At 34.0% G+C, this 19,106-nt stretch overlaps 3 protein-coding genes across 6 annotated transcripts; 1 reads left to right on the forward strand and 2 right to left on the reverse strand.

The window, feature by feature from the left end:
* Nucleotides 1-746: 746 nt before the first annotated feature.
* LOC145057376 (protein GIGANTEA-like) lies at nucleotides 747-6,206 on the forward strand. Of its 2 annotated transcripts, none has more exons than XM_079005196.1 (12): nucleotides 747-984; nucleotides 1,557-1,730; nucleotides 1,865-1,936; nucleotides 2,016-2,070; nucleotides 2,155-2,297; nucleotides 2,383-2,654; nucleotides 2,752-2,807; nucleotides 2,914-3,311; nucleotides 3,389-5,068; nucleotides 5,154-5,372; nucleotides 5,476-5,568; nucleotides 5,703-6,206. In XM_079005196.1, exons 2-12 carry the CDS (start codon nucleotides 1,644-1,646, stop codon nucleotides 6,012-6,014), a joined length of 3,387 nt encoding a protein of 1,128 aa, XP_078861322.1. In that variant the 5' UTR covers nucleotides 747-984; nucleotides 1,557-1,643; the 3' UTR covers nucleotides 6,015-6,206. The 2 variants fall into 2 exon arrangements, with proteins under 2 accessions (XP_078861322.1, XP_078861321.1); XM_079005195.1 differs by having other exon boundaries at nucleotides 1,560-1,730.
* A 2,541-nt stretch (nucleotides 6,207-8,747) lies between these two features.
* LOC145057377 (PPR superfamily protein) lies at nucleotides 8,748-12,803 on the reverse strand. Of its 2 annotated transcripts, none has more exons than XM_079005197.1 (3): nucleotides 12,680-12,803; nucleotides 12,224-12,445; nucleotides 8,748-12,123 (listed from the first exon to the last, which is right to left on the reverse strand). In XM_079005197.1, exons 2-3 carry the CDS (start codon nucleotides 12,366-12,368, stop codon nucleotides 8,882-8,884), a joined length of 3,387 nt encoding a protein of 1,128 aa, XP_078861323.1. In that variant the 5' UTR covers nucleotides 12,369-12,445; nucleotides 12,680-12,803; the 3' UTR covers nucleotides 8,748-8,881. The 2 variants fall into 2 exon arrangements, with proteins under 2 accessions (XP_078861323.1, XP_078861324.1); XM_079005198.1 differs by having other exon boundaries at nucleotides 12,224-12,439; nucleotides 12,680-12,798.
* Nucleotides 12,804-15,260: 2,457 nt separating this feature from the next.
* On the reverse strand, nucleotides 15,261-18,272 carry LOC145057378 (UDP-rhamnose/UDP-galactose transporter 6-like). Of its 2 annotated transcripts, XM_079005200.1 has the most exons (7): nucleotides 18,101-18,272; nucleotides 17,356-17,680; nucleotides 16,781-17,034; nucleotides 16,509-16,693; nucleotides 16,231-16,431; nucleotides 15,993-16,154; nucleotides 15,261-15,907 (listed from the first exon to the last, which is right to left on the reverse strand). In XM_079005200.1, exons 3-7 carry the CDS (start codon nucleotides 16,908-16,910, stop codon nucleotides 15,578-15,580), a joined length of 1,008 nt encoding a protein of 335 aa, XP_078861326.1. In that variant the 5' UTR covers nucleotides 16,911-17,034; nucleotides 17,356-17,680; nucleotides 18,101-18,272; the 3' UTR covers nucleotides 15,261-15,577. The 2 variants fall into 2 exon arrangements, with proteins under 2 accessions (XP_078861326.1, XP_078861325.1); XM_079005199.1 differs by lacking the exon at nucleotides 17,356-17,680.
* Between the last annotated feature and the right edge of the window lie 834 nt (nucleotides 18,273-19,106).

Genomic DNA, 19,106 nt, shown 5'->3' on the forward strand with positions numbered 1-19,106 from the left:
CTGGTAGGGTAGGTCGAACACCCGTATATGTTTAACAGGGGGTAGGTCGGGCACCCCGGTATGCCTGACAAGGGTAGGTTGAGCACCCAGATATGCTCAGCAGGGTTGGCCAGGCACCCAGATATGTCTGGCAGTATGTTTATTGTATGGTATGTGGTATGATGGGGGGACTCACTAAGCTTTCTTAGTAGAGTACAACGGATCATGCATAACAATGTTATATCTCATAGATCTGTGGATGTAGTTTTCAAAAGAATTATGTTTGCCATACAAAAAGGCTTAGCAGTGCATCTTGTTGCCCGTTTGCCTTTTCATATATTGTACGATGTTAATTAAGATGTTTCTCAGTTGGATGATTATATAATGTATCAAGATAAAGAAAATAAAGTTGCAGTGGAATTCTTCTATTATATTTTAAATAATTGGCTGGACATAACTCAAGTTAAAATACAAGCTATTGCTGTTTGGAAAGTCGAGAACAAAACATAAAGTTTTTGTACACGACGCGCTTTACATAAACTTGGGTGGGTCAAATGTAGAAAAAGAGAAAGTAACAAATGAACAAGCACCAAAACCTCAAGGTTATTATTGGTATTTAATTCACAGCATCATGTACATAAGCATGCATGTATGTCTACACATATCATGATATCATGACATCAAGGCAGCGTATAGGGCGATAGGAAAATATCATAGCCACGTAAGCAAACCTTAGATTTTTAAGTCCACACATATTACAGCTAAAGATCTCCTCTCTCTAAAACGAACACTCTCGCTCTAAAAAACTAACCCCTCTCTTTCTCTCTCTCTTTCTCTTTCCACCTAAAATTCTCCCCATTTTCGATCCCTTATAATCTCTCTTCTCGTTCCACTAGAACCTTCAAATCAACTTCCTAAATCTTGAAGGCGGCTCCGGTGCTCTGAACAACAACGGCGGAAGATCTACGGGGAATCTTTAATTCTCCGGAGATCTCCATCTATCAGGTATACATAAATACATAATACATACATATTTGTACAAGTATAATCTTTTTTGAATTTGTATATTAGTTCAGATTTGATGAAGGTACTTAAGTTGTTTGCATTTCGCGATTAGGAAAGCGAAAACAGTGGTTGATAATTTGACAAATTTAGAGGAGTTCTAATAGTTGTTCGATTTTTATTTTTATTGTTATTATCTTTTTAATCTAGTATTGATTTACTATCCTTTTCCCCCAATTTTTTTGCATTCAGCAAAATGTAGTATTTTTTTTTTTTTTTTTTTTTTGTTAATATTGTTCTTGAGTTGGATATACAAGCATAGTACTTGATTTATTTATTTTTTTTCCCAATTCTTAGATCTTTCTAATAAGATGGGGTGATTGTGTTTCAACTTTCAACTACATGTAGATTTAGGTTTTCCTTCTCTTTTATTTATTTTAGGGAGGTGTTAGCTTTATGGATTTGGATGAAAAAAAAAACGTTCATTGTTCTTTTGGTTTACCAATTTCTTTCATGTAAATGAACTTTTTTATAAAATGCTTAATTACAATCTTCTCATTCTTGATGATTGTTAGCAGATTGAAAAACCAAAGCTCGCAGCTTCACCATATCCCCTGTGCTAATATTAGTAGAAAGCAAAGGGTAATCTAGTCTTTTCATAGATGGCTACCACATCTGCCAGGTGGACCGATGGTCTACGATTCTCTTCACTGTTTTGGCCTCCCCCTCTAGATACGCAACAGCGTAAGGTATAATCACTGTTTTTTTTTTTTTTTTTTTTTTTCTTTTTTTTTTTTGCGATTTGAAGTTATAAAGTTTTTAAAAAAAAAAGTGTTATTGTATTTAGACAGTGATTTTATATTTCATTGTGTTTCATAACCAGGCACAAATTACTGCATATGTTGACTACTTTGGTCAATTTACATCAGAGCAATTTCCTGAAGATATAGCTAAGGTATTTCTTTTACACCTTTTACCAATCAACCTCTTTACTAATGTATAATTACAATTCTGACCTTGATATATACTTTCAGCTGGTTCGCCACCGCTACCCCTCACAGGAAAAACGCCTGTTTGATGATGTCTTAGGTATTGTTTTTCATATTTCATCATTTACATCACCTTCACATTTCATGTTGATATATATAATCTAACGAATCTAAAACTTTTCAGCAACATTTGTCCTTCATCATCCAGAACATGGGCATAATGTCATTCTTCCAATAATTTCATGTATCATCGATGGAACAATGGAGTATGATAGAAACACTCCCCCATTTGCCTCCTTCATTTCACTAGTTTGCCCAACGAATGATGTAAGAATTTAATTACCTTTCTTACTATTTATAGTTAATACTATGAAAACATTTTTGACTCATGTTTTTTAATTTTGAAACACAGAATGAGTATTCTGAACAATGGGCTTTGGCATGTGGGGAGATTTTAAGAATTTTAACGCATTACAACAGACCGATTTTTAAGGCTGAACATCAGCATAATGTAACAGATAGAAGCAGCAGTGGGAGTCAAGCTTCAACAAGTAATTCTGTTAATGGTGAAACTTCTTCATCATCTGCACAAAATGAAGTGAAGCCACTGAGGCCATTGTCTCCATGGATTACTGATATCTTGCTTGCTGCTCCTTTAGGTATCAGAAGTGACTACTTTCGCTGGTAAGGACTAAGGAGTTGTTCCATTTACAAAATTACAAAAATACCCTTATATTGTTCGTATATACTCATCAAAAACTTTTGTTTACTTTTTTTTTAGGTGTGGTGGTGTCATGGGGAAATATGCAGGAGGGGAACTGAAACCACCTTCTGTGGGTAAGTTGACATGTTATCTTTCGTTTGAATAATTAGAATCGTTTTTTTTTCAATCTTGAAGAAAGAAAATAAGAGTTTTGTTTAACTTTTTTTTATATGTGTTCAGTGATGGCTTCTTCTAGGGGATCTGGAAAGCATCCACAGCTGATTCCATCAACTCCAAGGTGGGCAGTTGCTAATGGTGCTGGTGTGATATTGAGTGTTTGTGATGAAGAAGTAGGTCGTTATGAAACTGCTACTCTAACTGCAGCTGCTGTTCCTGCTCTTTTACTCCCACCTCCAACAACTTCCATGGATGAACATCTTGTTGCAGGTCTTCCAGCTTTAGAACCATATGCAAGGTTGTTCCATAGGTATTATGCAATTGCTAGTCCAAGTGCTACACAAAGGCTTCTTCTTGGACTTCTAGAAGCGCCTCCATCATGGGCTCCAGATGCTCTTGATGCTGCTGTTCAGCTTGTTGAGCTCCTTAGAGCTGCTGAAGATTATGCATCTGGCATGAGGGTAAGTTCAAAATTCTACATGTATTTAACCGAAATTGTATATGAACATATTTATGAATTTGTTGTATTGTTTTGAAGCTTCCGAGAAACTGGATGCATTTGCATTTCTTACGAGCAATTGGAACTGCAATGTCCATGAGAGCTGGGATTGCTGCAGATGCTGCAGCTGCTTTACTTTTTCGGATACTTTCTCAACCTGCTTTGCTTTTTCCTCCTCTTACACAAACTGAAGGAGTTGAACTTCAAGATGAACATCTCAATGGCTACAATTCAAACCCTAAAAAGCAGAGAGAAATGCCAACGACTGAAGCAACAATAGAAGCAACAGCGCAAGGGATAGCTTCAATGCTCTGTGCACATGGACCTGAAGTGGAATGGAGAATCTGCACCATTTGGGAAGCTGCATACGGCTTAATCCCATTGAGTTCTTCCATAATCGACCTCCCTGAAATCATCGTCGCTGCACCTTTACAACCTCCGATCCTTTCATGGAACCTCTACATCCCTCTCCTTAAAGTCCTGGAGTATCTCCCTCGTGGATCCCCATCCGAAGCTTGTCTCATGAAGATATTCGTCGCTACTGTTGAAACAATCCTTCAACGAACATTCCCATTCGAACAAATCAAAAAATCAAAAAACGTTTTCGGATCCGCGTCAAATAACATCGCGGTGGCGGAGCTTCGTACCATGGTTCACTCTCTGTTTCTCGACTCCATCGCCACCGTTGAACTCGCTTCTCGATTGCTTTTTGTTGTGTTAACTGTTTGCGTCAGTCACGAAGCACGAAGAGGAAGAGAGGAAGATAAAGATAGTTCAGTGACTAGAAGCGAAAAATTGAGAAACAAACAAGGATCCGGACCCGGACCAGTATCCGCTTTTGATTCTTACGTTTTGGCAGCAGTTTGTGCGCTTGCGTGTGAGCTACAGATATTTCCATTGATTTCGAGAGTCGGAAAGCATTCAAAGCATCTTCCAAACACAAACACGAAGGCGAAGGACATAGAATCTTTCAATGACTTTCAAAGTAGCATCAAATCTGCAGTTTCTCATACGCGTCGATTACTGGCGATTCTGGAAGCGCTATTTTCGTTGAAACCTTCTTCCGTCGGGACTTCATGGAGTTACAGTTCGAACGAAATCGTCGCAGCTGCTATGGTCGCTGCTCATATCTCTGAACTTTTCCGACAATCGAAAGCGTGTATGCGTGCTTTATCAGTTCTGATGCGATGCAAATGGGATAAACCGATTCACTCAACAGCATCTTCCCTTTATAACCTAATCGATGTTCATAGTAAAGCTGTTGCATCGATTGTGAACAAAGCGGAACCACGGGAAGCTCATTTGCTGAAGGATGCTCTTGTGAACTTAAACGGTAAAAGACAGAATAAAGGATCTGAAAAAGGGGAATCATCGAGATCTGTAAGGACATGTGAGGAGGTTTCGAGTGAGGATTCCGAGAAGGAGGAGATAACGAGTTTTCCTTTCAATGCTTCGGAGTTAGCTAATTTTCTTACGAAGGATAGGCATATTGGGTTTAACTGTAGTGCGAGGATACTTCTGACCTCGGTGTTGACTGAGAAACAGGAGCTGTGTTTCTCTGTTGTGTCGTTGCTTTGGCATAAGCTGATTGCTTCACCTGAAACGCAAGTTACTGCAGAAAGTACTTCTGCTCAACAAGGATGGAGACAGGTGGTGGATGCGCTATGCAATGTGGTGTCGGCATCACCAACAAAAGCTGCAACTGCGGTTGTCCTTCAGGTATGGATGTCAAAAAAAATTTCTTCTTATTACAATATTAAAAAATATATATCTATTGAATCTATTTTATTGTTTTGGTTGTTAGGCTGAGAGAGAATTGCAGCCATGGATTGCTAAAGATGATGATGTTGGTGAAGAAATGTGGAGAGTGAACCAGAGGATTGTTAAGCTAATTGTGGAGCTAATGAGAAATCACAATACCCCTGAATCATTGGTAATTATGGCAAGTGCTTTAGATCTCCTCCTTCGTGCTACAGATGGCATGCTTGTTGATGGAGAAGCATGTACTCTACCACAACTCGAGGTATCATATATTTTTTTCAAATTTAACTTCATTTCACATACTCTTTCATTGATTTGTATTATATATATTAACTGAATCTGTGAAATTTTGGTTGTTGTTTTAGCTTTTGGAAGCAACTGCTAGAGCAGTTCAACCAGTGCTGGAATGGGGAGAATCCGGAATGGCAGTTGCAGATGGACTCTCGAATCTTCTCAAGGTAAAAATCAAGATTTGAATAATCTTGATTTCTTTTACATGAATATTTGATAGCAGGATACTTTGAAACCAAAGCCTTGGACTTCTTTTATAGACAGACATTCATTAAATAATGAATTTGATTGAATGTAACAGTGTCGGTTGCCGGCTACAGTTCGGTGCCTTTCTCACCCGAGTGCTCATGTGCGCGCCCTTAGCACCTCGGTTCTTAGAGCCATTTTGCACGCCGGCTTCATCAACCCAAGCGGCGGCGGCAGTAGTGGTGGTGGTGGTGGTGCGGACAAGTACGTGAGGGTGGATGTGGTTGACTGGGAGGCGGATGTTGGAAAGTGTCTAACATGGGAAGCTCACAGTCGAATTGCGACTGGAATGCCGATTCAGTATCTGAATACAGCGGCTAAGGAATTGGGATTGGGGTGTCCAATTCCAATTCCCATATCTATCTAATCGATCGATCACTAATGACATTAACATATGCGGACTTGTTGTAATCTTCTATGTTGTGTATACACTGTGGATAATATTTAGGGTTTTGTTGTGAAATTCAAATCATGGATTTTGAAAGCGGGTTAGTTCTATATGTTTATGGATATGACTTGATGAGTACATTTCTGAATAGTCAATTTTTTGTTTTTCTTATTTAACCTGTTTATTGTGTTTAATTTTTTACTTAAAGATGTATAATTAACCAAGCATAAGGATAAGGTACCCCTTGTGTTTAATTTCTGTAGTGATTTTGGTGCCTGAATATTTAAGCTAACTATTCAGCTGTTAAACTGTCTCAAAATTGTAATTCTTTTAGTTTTATTATTAAACTATTTTCTTAAAATGTAACGTGTTTTATTTTTCGTCATCTTAAGGAGTATAACTTATGTACACTTAAAAGTTAAAAATGTGCCAATTTGTCCCTATTTGGCATGACTGCTTTGACCATTTTATATTGTTTTTAAATTATTAATAATGATATGAGTTGTATTGTATTACATATTTACAATTTTCCTTTTGGTTTATTGTAATTGCAACTATAAAATAATATTTATGATTTTCTTATTGAATTTTTTATTTATTACACATTACACTGTTTTAGTGTTTTATAATTTTAAATGTAAAAGGATGAAATAATAAATGTTATAAAAAGTAAACAAAAAGATAAAAAATATATAAATAATGTCTTAAAAATAAAAAGGATGGAAATCAAAATAAGTTATAAATAAGAAGACTATAAATGTAATTTGAATATATAATAATGATATGGATAGTCTTACACACAATTTAAGGACATTTTTTATCTGACACACAGTTCAATTATACCAACGCATAATTCAATTAGTTTAATCATAACATATATAATATTTTTTATAATAATGATATGTAAGTCGGACACAATTCAATGACATTTCTTATCTGACACACAATTCAATGATACGGACACAAAATTCAATCTATTTAATCATAACATATATTATATTTTTCTTATAAATAGACCATTCCAATTTCATTTTCATCATACCTAATTTTAAAAAACAATTTATTTTAAGTAACAACATGAGTTGGTTCGAGTTTTTTCAATCGTTTGATGAATTAAATTATGAGATATGTTACTTTATTACTGTTAAGATATTTATGTTTTATGTATATCATATATTATGTTTATATGTATTGATTAGGGTAAAGATATCCACACAAGTAATGCATCTCAAGATGGTGATAATGAAACAAACTATTAGTGACACATCAAATTTTGAAATTGACATGATAAAATTTTAGGCTTATTAGTATAGTTATTAATCGATAAATTTAACAGTTTCTAATAAAAAAACTCATTTTCAGGTATTCAATTCTCGTAAAAGAAATAGAGATTTGACTGGGTTTAGGCTTATTAGTATAGTTATTAATAGACTGGGTTCAAAAGACAGATGCATGTTTCCTAGTATTGTCACAAATAGAGATTTGACTTGCATTAAAGTATGCAAAAATGTTTTTCCAGACGTTAAAGAATCACTTTGTAAATGACATATCAATACAAGTACTAAAAGAAAATACAAAAGACAAATACAAAAGACCAATGTCAGGTCATTGTTGGATTACTTTCCATAAAGACCGGAAAATATTAGTTGAAAAAAAAGTCATTGCCAATGTCTTGCAACTGGAAAAAAAATTCTAATAGACTATCCAGGTATTTATTGAATATATATTTTATTCAATTATATTTATTTAATCAAAAGTTGATCTAAACGTATATCTATTCTGACGCTACGCTATTGTTTATTCGAAGACAACATGGTTGACATCATATAAAAGAAAATTTTGTATATGCTTGGACATTAGATTTCTACACTCCAATAATAACACAACCAATAGATGGAGAGTCAACATGCCAAGATAAAACAATATCTACGCTCATTACGATTAGATATAGCAAAATATCAAAACAACATCGATTCGACATGCTACATTTCAAAGACCTAGTTGGAAATGTTTCAAGTTATGCACTTGATACAATCTTCAACGAATTTGAACAAATTGATTTTGTTGGATCTTTCCAGAAAGTTGTGGATGTCAAATGCATACTAATCATGGGCTATCATGTGTTCATGAACAAGCGGTATATTTTTATAAAGGTAATCTTATACCACTTGATTCAATTCATAAATGTTGGCGGAAACTTGATTGTAAAGTCGATGGCCAAATATTTAACATACAATTCAAAAAACATTCTAGATTTGGTAAAACTAAAGCACCCAGTCCACGATTGAGCACAAAGTCAACAAAATAAGACCTCCGGTTCCACCAACTCAAGATCCTTTCAAACATAGTTTTGATATGTATACGCCATATTATATTCCGTTAACTCAAGATCATCGCACATATAGTTTTGATACGTATATACCAGATTATATGGAGTGTAATCATATAAGATGAAGGACCATAAATGTAAAATTTATTTATATCGCCAATTGTGATATGTTTGGGTTTAATGATTATGTTGCAGGTATGATGATGCGTAGGTCAATTTGGGTGTGATTAACACTTACAATTTTTAAAAATTAATTCACACGTATAATGACCGATTTGTCCTTACACCACCAACTTTTCTTTTTTTAGATTTAGTAAATATTAGTGTCTTGAATATGAATTTTTTAAATACTATATGAGAACACAAATTTAGTATATACAAAGTTTTAAAACAAAACAGAAATTATATTTAATATGCAAAACTAAAAGCACATTGCTATTCGATGAGTAGATGTAAATTACCAACCAAAAGCTTCAGAATTCTGAGCCATATATAATACAAGATCCCGACATCATCTTCAACTGATTTTGTACTTTTTGTGCTTCAACATCTTCAACTTTATCAAAGCAACATTAAAACTTTGAACCATATCTTGAGTGATTTCATCTTCACATAACAAACCCCTTTCACATAAATCCATCAAAATCATTTCACCATCCGTGAAATCATCTTTATTGCAAAAAGACTCGACAATCACACAAAATGTATTCACCATTGGACAAATACCTTTTTTCTTCATCTCCTTATATAACTTCAACCCTTCAACCAAATCACCACAATTACAAAATCCCATTATTAAAACATTATAAGTAACCGCATCAAATCTTACACGATTAAATTCCATAATGTTTTTCAACTTCAACGCCTCTTTAAACTCTTGTTTCTTGCACAAAGAATGCATCAAAGTAGTAAAAGTAGCGGTTGTTGGAACAAGTTTTGATTTAAGCATACAATCAAACATCAAAATGGCTTCTTCAATTCTTCCTTTTTTCACAAGCCCACGAACCATAGCACTCTCAACCACACTCCGTGACACAACACTTTTTTGCATTTCATTTTTTACCAAAAACGCCCCTTTCACGTCTCCCACACGACACATATCCGTAATCAACCGAACAACTTGTTTTTCACAAGGAACAAAACCTTTCTCCAACATCTCTTTGATAAAAACATGAGTGGGGTGACATCCATATGTTTCTTTGATTCCTTTAAGAATAATATCAAAGGTTTCTTGATCCGGGATAACTTTCAAAAAATACATTATATCCAAGAACTCGAAAGCTTTCACCATCTTCTTCTTCTCACTACATTTAGAGATCAACATATCAAATGTGACCTTATCGACAATCATACCTTTCAAGATCATATTTTTCAACATTTTGGAAGCAAAATCAAGCATACCCACGTTGCAAATTCCATAAATTACTGCGTGACATGTTCTTTTATCGGGAAAAAACCCTTTTCTCAAAAGGGTAGCGTATACTTCAAAGCACCTTGATATATCTTCTTGTTTTGCATACCCATGTAAGAGAATGTTATAAGTAGCCAAATTAGGCGACAAATTTTCATCTCTCATTGTGGAAAATAAACCATAAACCATAGACATGTTTCCCATTCTTGAATAACCATCCATAAGTACATTGAGTAAAATCGTGTCAGCAAAAAAACCATCTGCCACCATCTTTTCATGGTAAAAAGATGCGGTTTTTGGATGGCCCGCTTTAAAAAGACCATCAATTAAGCATGTGTAAGTTACCTTGTTTGGTAAAAGAGCTCCTTTTTGCATCCATTTTTCTGAAAGAAGAACGGAAATGACCATTTTACCCTTCTTACACAAACTAGCAAGTAGACATGTATACGAATGACTATCGGGAATAACATTGTTACGAACCATTTCTTTCAACAAAAAGACAGCAGCTTGTAAATTTCTAGATCTACAAATCTCCCCCAATAACATATTGTAAGAAACAATATCTAAAGCATCCGGAATGTTCCGGATTTTGTTCAAGAATTTCCATGCCTCTTCAAGATTTTCACCATAACAAAGTGCTCTTAGTAGGCTTCCATACGTATAAGAACTCGGGTGTTGACCGATATTGACCATTTCTTCGTAAAAGTTCAATGCTTTTGATCCATTTCCTATGCTTACATAGCCGTTTATGATGAAGTTATAAGTTGAGGTGTTTGGGGAAATACCGATTCTACCCATGTGCTTCATAAACTCCACTCCCTCTTCCATTCTTTTACTTTTACAAAACGAAGCAATTAATTTGTTACACATGAAAAGATCCGGATCATGTCCACTTTGATTCATTATAGCATAAATTCGCATTGCTTCATTTACTTTTCCATGGATGCAAAAATTATAAACCAATGTTGAATACATCACTTTGTTTGGTGTCACACCGGATTTATACATTTTACACATGATCTCTTTTCCATTTTTGAACTTCCCCTCTCTACAAAATCCATTTATGAGTGTTGAATATGTAACAACATCAAGATCAACACCATTTTGGATCAATTCATCAAGAACTTCCACACCTTGTTTAAGCATCTTACTTTTGCTAAACCCGTTGATTAACATTGTATATGAAACATGGTCAACAAGAATTTCATTGACTTTCATGGATTCTATAAGACTATGAGCGGAATCAAAATCTCCAAGTTTGCAGTATCCATCCAAAACAACACCATAACTAACTTCATTAGGCTTTAATCCCTTTGCTTCCATTTTGTATATACATTCTATAGCTTCTTTGAAACTACCCTCCTTGCAATACCCATCAATTAAAGTATTATAAGTTATAACATTTGGAGAAACGTTAAAGCTCATCATCTCATTGAAAACATGAACTGCAACTTTGGTTTTTGATTCTTTGATAAACCCCTTTATGAGAGTATTATAAGTGACTTCATTTGGGGAAACCATCTTTTTTCTCATCTTTTTTAACAATAAATACCCTTTTGCACTCCTATTGTTTTGACATAAGTTATCTATAAGCATGTTATATGTGCATACATTCGCTTCAAGACCTTTATGACTCATGTGATCAATCAACTCCAAAGCTGCCTTGTATCTTCCCTTTTTGAAATACCAATTAAGCAAAGTATTGTAGGTAACTAAATTTGGAACATAACCACTCTCTTCCATTTTCAAAACAAGATGTTCGGCTTTCTTGATCTTCCCATTGAAACAAAGAATATTCAAGAGTATATTAAAAGTTGCAACATTTGGGCATACGTTTTTTGAAAGCATTTCCTTGAAAAATAACCAAGATGCCTCGTTGTCCTTCCTCATTGAGCCTAAAATCTTGTTGCAAGTAAAAGCAGATGGGGTAAACCCCCGAAGCCCCATCAAATGAAAAATTACCAAAGCATCCCTGACCAAAGATTCTTGCAAGTAAACTCGAATCAAAAGGTCGAAAACAGCAGGATTTGAGTTGCAAAGAGGGTAAGTGTCCATCAAAGCAGCAAAAATGGAGTTTGAATCGATACCCATGTCAGATAATTGTGTCAAAATTGATTTAGCAGAGGCATACATTCTTGCTTTCACTAGTATATGAACAGTTATACAGTAAACATACGTGAGATTCTTGAGTTGTTGAAAAGCAGGTTGTTTGATTACCCAATTGAGAAATTTCAAAGCTAGGTTTCCATGAATTGGCCTGAGGGAAACCCGTTTATAGTTCATCTGATTTAGAGACTCCCATCTGCTAATTGTCAGAATTGCATAGATGCTGTTCTCCAGTTCAAAACCTAAATTAGTTTCACCCAATTACAGAAACTCATAAGCAATTTATCAAAGTAAAACTAGAAAAAGTGAAGATTTTATAGCAAAAAGGAGATAGAATTTTACCAGAGTTCTTCTGGTTCGTCGAAGCTTTGGTTTGATTACCATCTTTGAGTGATCTTTTTGAATTTTTGAAAAACCCCATTTGCGAGAAGTGCCTAAATGTTGTCAGTTTATTTGAGAAGTTGGAGATTTTCGAAGCGCATAACATACTTGGTGTTTCTTCAAAAGGAATCAATTATCATGTTGCATTTCGGGTGTGTATGGATGTCATTCTGCAGTCTGAAGCTGAAATCAAATGTTCAGCTAATCTTCAACGAATTAATCGAAAAATGACCCAAAATGATGACTTTCTCGTTTGTACGATCTTGTAGAATCACGCATTAAGAGCAGACTACCACTAATTACATTAACTAACTCAAGAGTTGATTGCTTGAAGTTCAGCAAGACCAACGCCCGATTACTTAAAGCTCACACGGAAAAGAAGAAACCAGTAAGATGAAGGTCGTAAAGAAATCAAACCTGATGATGAAGACGACGAGAGTTCCGTCATGGAAGATCACCTGCTGGTGCGCTTGGAAGGAGAGATGGCGGAAGTGAAGGGTCTATGTGTGGCAACAAACAGGGAAACGGTCTTCAAAATAGGTAGGGGAGGGTATATTGGCGGTGTTTTTTTCCCGTATATAAAATAACAATGTAAAATAAGTTAAGATGATTAGCTCTCATTTGTTGGTAGAAAATAACATTGTCATTTTAACAAAGAAAGTTTGGGTTTTTTACTAAGATTCAAAGCAAACTTAGGGGGTGTTTGGGATTGCAATTGAAAAGTGTTTATTTGCTTATTGGCTTCTTGAAAAGCTAATAAGTCAAAAAAAGTGTTTTGCAAACTCAAAAGCACTTTTGAGAATAGCTTTTTCATAAGCTTCAATAAACATTTTGAATAACCATGTAAAACATGGGTTTTTGAAACTGCTTATGGCTTTTCAACCAATATAACTTCAAAAAACACTTTTTAAGCCAAACATTTTTTTAACTTATTGACTTATTGACTTTTTCACTATAAAAGCTTATCCAAACACTTTTTAAAAAACTCTTTTTACCACCACTATAAGCAAATAAACACTTTTATCTAAAAACATTTTTTTAGTTCAAAAAGCTCTCCCAAACACCCCCTTAGAGAGCGGGTGAGAAAGTAAGCATATCATGAAACTATGTGAGGGAGCATTGGAGGTTGGGTTGCATACTTGCCTAGCATCACCACTATTTCAGATAACTAATATGGTTTCATAGGTTATCCACCTCTTAGACATCTTATAGAGAAATATAATAAAAAATAAGGATCTTCATATGGTGTTCATCGACCCAGAAAAGACGAGAAACAATGTGAGGGACTTTAAAGTTTAAAGCTAGAAGGGTACGTAGGAGATATATGTCCCGACTATACAATGTCATTTATGGATGAAATCGGGCTCCATCAGGGTTCGACTTTCATTCGTATATTTTTGTCTTGAACTTGAGATATAGGAAGAAGTGCCTTGGTGTTTATTTTTGCCAATCACATTGTGTTGGTGATTAAGTCTAGAATTGGACTGAGTGATTGATTGGAAACATAGATGTCAACATTAGAAGTCAAAGGGTTATAAATCAATAATATTAAAACAAAGTATCTTTAATGCAATTTCAGTGGAAAAATAAATGATGAAAGAGTAGATGTAAATACAAGGGAGCAAGCTCTTACATTGAATGAGAGCTTCAAGTATATGTGGTCTATGATCCATAAAGGAATGGTGGAGACAGACGTTACCCATCGCATAAATAGGGTTTGGTTAAAGTGGAGGGTGGTCTTATGAGTCTTGGGTGTCAAGAAGGTCCCTGTTGAAATTCAAGGATAAATTTTACATGGTAGTTGTTAGGATTACCATGATGTATGGATGAGGTGGACTTGCGGTGAAATATTATTTGATAGGATACTAAATGCGGCTATTAGAAATTCATTAGGAATAGCATGGATCACTTGATAAATTAAGAGAAAGACGATTGAGGTGGTATGAACATAACCTAAGGAGGAACCTTTGACAATGGTAAGGAGGTAGATTCAATGATGATTGATGGTAAAAAGTAGAAAACTATGTCCTGAAGAAAGTAAGATGATAGTATGAGGTTATACATTGATAAGCTTACTCTTTTTTATGGTATGAGGTTACATATGGATAAGTTTACTCTTTCTAGGGACATAGTCTTATGTAGAGGGTGTGAAGGCTAAGCATAGAGTTGATGAGTAGCATAATTTTTTTTTATAAAGTTAGTCCATATTTGATAAAGTGTATTTAAAGTTCCGTCCAAATCAAATATACTAGTTGAAACCGGTGAGCATTACATTTGAACATAATATTATACCATCAAAAGAAATTCAAAATAAATATTTTTAAAGCAAATATTATGTACAACTTTTATATCATCTCGTGAAAAATGAGATAGCTTGACCTAAGAGTTTAAATGAAAAGTTATTTATCTGTTACTTGCAAGCCAGGTTTAGCTCATTTTATTTGGTTTGAATTTTCGGGGTTTTCAATCTAAGATGAATATCGAATACCCATAATAATTTCATCCACGAGTATTAAAGGCATTCACAACATATTGAATTTTTAATAAATTGACACATCAACATTTCATTTTCCATACAATTTTATCATTTTTTTTTTCACATACTCTCATTTTCTATACAATTTTATCATTTTATTTCCACAAACATACTTTTAAACTCTACAAAGATAAGTGACATACTTTTACAGTAAAAAGTTTGTTTTTTTCTCACAGATCACTTATCATTTAACTTTAAATTCATTGAATTTCACTTATCATTTAACTCCAAATTCATTGAATGTCAACTTATTACTATTGAATTGAATCCATTTATGTATTTCATACATTGTAAGGCTAAAAGTTTCATTTGGATTATTTATTTTAAAAAGGTATAATAGTTGCTTATTTACCCAGTTTTCTATTCGTTACCCATTCATACAACCATTTTTCCATCTTGTTACCAATTTTCACATATATAATCTGATAGTTTTCATAATAAACTGGGACATGACTACATAAATTGATAATAAATACTCCAACACACACTTATTGATTTCTATATCAAGACTAATCACAGGTTTTTCAAAAAAAAAAAAAAAAAAAAAAAAGACAAATCCTCCTCCCTCTTCAAGTCCTCCAAATCATAACATTTAAAAATGACATACAAAAATCATATCGTATATAATAATAACTTAACAATAACAACCGATTAACCGACAAATTTTCTAGCAACATAACCTTCTTCCTTCGTATAGTCTCCATCACTTGATTTAACAATTAAAAAAAAATTAAAATATTCCTTTCCTTTCCTTTCTATATGATACTCCTGAAAAACCCTTACACCTTCTCATCCGTCTCGGAAGTTTCTAGAAGAGAGTCCTTTTTGGGTTGACTTGTTTTCGGAAGGGAATAGCTACGCCTCTCTTTGCCACCTGGCTTTGATGACGCGTTCCCATACCAAATCATTCCCATGATTGCTATTATCATTCCAATTACCACGTGAAGGTTTAAACCCTCACGCCCAAAGAAAATAAAACCCAACATCAGTACGAGGATTGTTTTCATGTGACCTAGGACTTGGAATGTGACGGCTGTAAACCTCCCGATGCAGATAAACTGGCTTAGATTTGTCCCAATTGCAATCGTACACGATAGAATTAAAAATATCTGCAAATATCATATCATAATATTATCAGACTAATTTTTACAAACAACTAAAAGAGCCCAATTGTAGTGTACTAATAAAACTTACCAGAGATACTGTATTGTACTTAAAAGCATCCACTCTTTTGTTGGTCAACCAGTAGTCAACAAAGGGGCCCACTAGCAGCAGGGATCCAGCCTGGATAGGGGCAGTATGTCCTAACAGATTGAAAGAACTCAACTGGTACTTTCTTTGAAGGTAATGCACATACTGTAAAAAAATATATATAAATATTAGAATATAATTTGGGGGAAAAAAAAAAAAAAAAAGAGTTAAATTTACATACATATTGTTGAAGGGCTGTACTCCATACTGCAACAAAGGCAGCAACAAAACCTTTAGTATTAACACTGACATCAGTAACAGTGCATACAGCAACACCCAGAAGAACAATTAAAATACTGAGCTTTGTGTCCCTTGAATATCGTATCTTATCAAATGCAACTTCCAATAAACAGGATACAGGAATCATACTCAGTTTTGCTATCTGAAAATCAATACCTTAACATAAATATCATAAAGCAAACACCTTTAAAAAAAAGGAGTATAAAGTATAAAGCTTACTTGATAGAATCCCACAGAGTTCCACATAAGACTGACATTCATTCCAACAATGGAGAAGTTAGCAAATAGGACGAATTTGAGAAGATCTGCAATGGGTAGATGAGAGGGTTGGATGTAACCCAACCACCTAAGAACAATAGTCATCAAGGTTGTGGTGACAAAATGCAATCCTGTTAAGGTTGTTGCTGCACATAAAAGAAATTATTGGATATCAGGAAATAAGAATTTTATAAATAAAATTAACAAAGAAAATAGATAAATAGAGAACTTACCGAATGTGAAACCATATGTTGCCATTAAGGCTTTGTTCACGATGATGATGCCAACAGAAGTGACTATGTTGAATGTCCATGCAGCAATATCAACTGCTGCCTTTTTATCAGCTTTACTTGATGGAGTCATTTTTTTGAGTAGAGGTAGATATTTTTCAACAGAAGAAGTTTTATTTTTACGGTTTTACCCCTTGTATGCGAAAAGTAGATTTCTGCAATTCCACATTACCCAAGGAAGATCTTCTGTTTTGTCACTGTTGTTTTTATGAAATAGATACAACAGTTAAGAATAAGGTATATGGAATAAAATAGAAAGCATTCTTTGAGATATTTCAAAGAAAGGTATCAAGGGAAAACTAAAGAAAAAGGATTCTAGAAATTCGAAACTTGTTATTCAAAATCTATGAAGTTTAGAGGGGTTGCAGAGGGGTTTTTAACTTTTGGATCATGGATAGGAAATAAGTTCATGGATCTAATTATCTAAAGATAACATGTTTAGGTACAAAAGTTGCAAAACACAATTCACAGATTTCATATTGTTCAAGGTTTACTTTTGGAAGTTGCAAGAACCTCACCACTGTCATTACACTGTAGATCACAACTCTAACTCCTCAATTTGCTTCTAACCCTCCTTGAATGATCATGTGAACACTTAGAATTCACAGATTTGATCCTCTGAACTTAATTAATTAGCAACACTATATTACTAGAGTAACGTGAATCATTCAAAATCAAAACGGGATCCATAAATTAAATCAGATCGAGAACATGAATGTTTGTGCCACCAGATGTAGAAACTGCCAAAGTAGTCAAACTCTACACGTCAACTTTTGCATCCGATTAACTTCCTCAAAATTGATGTACACAAATCCCTAGGTTGATAATGCGTACAGATAACTCCTGCGAGAATCTCACCATCATGATTAAACTCTATCTACATCACAACTCAACTACTCAACTCGATACCAATCTTCACACCACTCTCCCTAAATTCACGAGGAATATTCAAAATTTCACGTATTCGATCCGTTATAACTTGATTATTTGTACAATTATCAACAGAAAAACATCAAAACAATTCAAATAATCAAAATCAAAATGCAGATCCATAAATTAATCAGATCGGGAACAGTATATAAGCACTCAAAATTGAAAGCAATTAGCACATAATGTCATCAATAGTCTGAATTTTAGCAACAGGATTAGATCGCGACAAACTCCGCAATTTCTCAAGTAATTTCAGATCTAAAATCGTCAATTTATATCTAAACTTTTCATAAGTCCAGACAGTTTTTCACCAATCAAGTCGCGTAAACATACCTTGAGAAATCGAAGTGAACGAATTCAGATCTTTAGGATCAAATCACAGAGCTCGCTCCCACACACAGTTGAAGGTGTTATGTGTGTGTGTTTGAGCATATGAGGAGAAGGACTTTGACTGAAATAAACCCCACAGACCCGAAGAAGTTCGAAGGATTTGCACGTTCGATCAGGTACTTATTTCCAAATTTCCATTCTGTTTTATAACCTTTCTTATTAATTAAAATTAATAAATATATAGAGAGATATAAGTTATATTTTATTATAACTGAAAATTATTATTACGTGAATTTTAAAAAATCCTTTAACTATTTTCTAAGACATGTCTTTTAAATTCATCTACAATTCATATTGCATGTTCTAGGTCTTTTGAGAAAACAGTATATGACTATTGATTTGTTTTAAAATACATATACATACATTTATCCATACATACACATAAAGTTGTGAGGGGGCAAAAAAGTAACGTATGTTTAAAACTAAAATAAACACTAAAATAACTCCAAAATATATCAAAAATCAATATCATAAAATAAAAACAACAATTTAAAATTTGATTTTTATACCCTTTGTTTTAACTAAAAATAAAAAATCATGATAAAGATATAAAATCAATCGTTTTTATTTTAAATGGACGAATAAAAAACACAAATGAGAATATTGCTTGAAAACGTTATTTCACGAAAATTAAGTAAGGGCCACATATATTGCATGTCTAAATACAAAAAACATGTATAAATCATTCGAAATATATGTCTTAAATATCTGAATTATCTAACAATTCACATCTTCATTAAAATGTTTAATTTTTAGAACTTACATACCATTACACACACACCAAACATCCTAATTCTTTTTATTTTGCACATATTACTTTTCACAAGAACCACAAATATAATTGAAACATGGGTTTTTAAGCGATTATATTTTTAATGCATATGTTGTACTTTAGTTAGGATATCAAATAGTATGTACTTGGTTTGGGATGCAAAATCATTTAATGTAA

This window comes from Lactuca serriola, chromosome 6 (genome assembly GCF_051521515.1).
Source record: "Lactuca serriola cultivar US96UC23 chromosome 6, Lser_US96UC23_V15, whole genome shotgun sequence".
Classification (NCBI taxonomy): domain Eukaryota; kingdom Viridiplantae; phylum Streptophyta; class Magnoliopsida; order Asterales; family Asteraceae; genus Lactuca; species Lactuca serriola.

Coding starts and splice junctions, on each gene's coding strand:
- LOC145057376 (XM_079005196.1), top strand. CDS start 1,644: ATGGCTACCACATCTGCCAGGTGGACCGATGGTCTACGATTCTCTTCA. Junction 2,071..2,154: donor CCTGTTTGATGATGTCTTAG/GTATTGTTTTTC, acceptor AAAACTTTTCAG/CAACATTTGTCCTTCATCAT. Junction 2,655..2,751: donor AGAAGTGACTACTTTCGCTG/GTAAGGACTAAG, acceptor CTTTTTTTTTAG/GTGTGGTGGTGTCATGGGGA.
- LOC145057377 (XM_079005197.1), bottom strand. CDS start 12,368: ATGTTATGCGCTTCGAAAATCTCCAACTTCTCAAATAAACTGACAACA. Junction 12,124..12,223: donor GACGAACCAGAAGAACTCTG/GTAAAATTCTAT, acceptor AAACTAATTTAG/GTTTTGAACTGGAGAACAGC.
- LOC145057378 (XM_079005199.1), bottom strand. CDS start 16,910: ATGACTCCATCAAGTAAAGCTGATAAAAAGGCAGCAGTTGATATTGCT. Junction 16,694..16,780: donor AACATATGGTTTCACATTCG/GTAAGTTCTCTA, acceptor TTTTATGTGCAG/CAACAACCTTAACAGGATTG. Junction 16,432..16,508: donor ACTCTGTGGGATTCTATCAA/GTAAGCTTTATA, acceptor ATTGATTTTCAG/ATAGCAAAACTGAGTATGAT.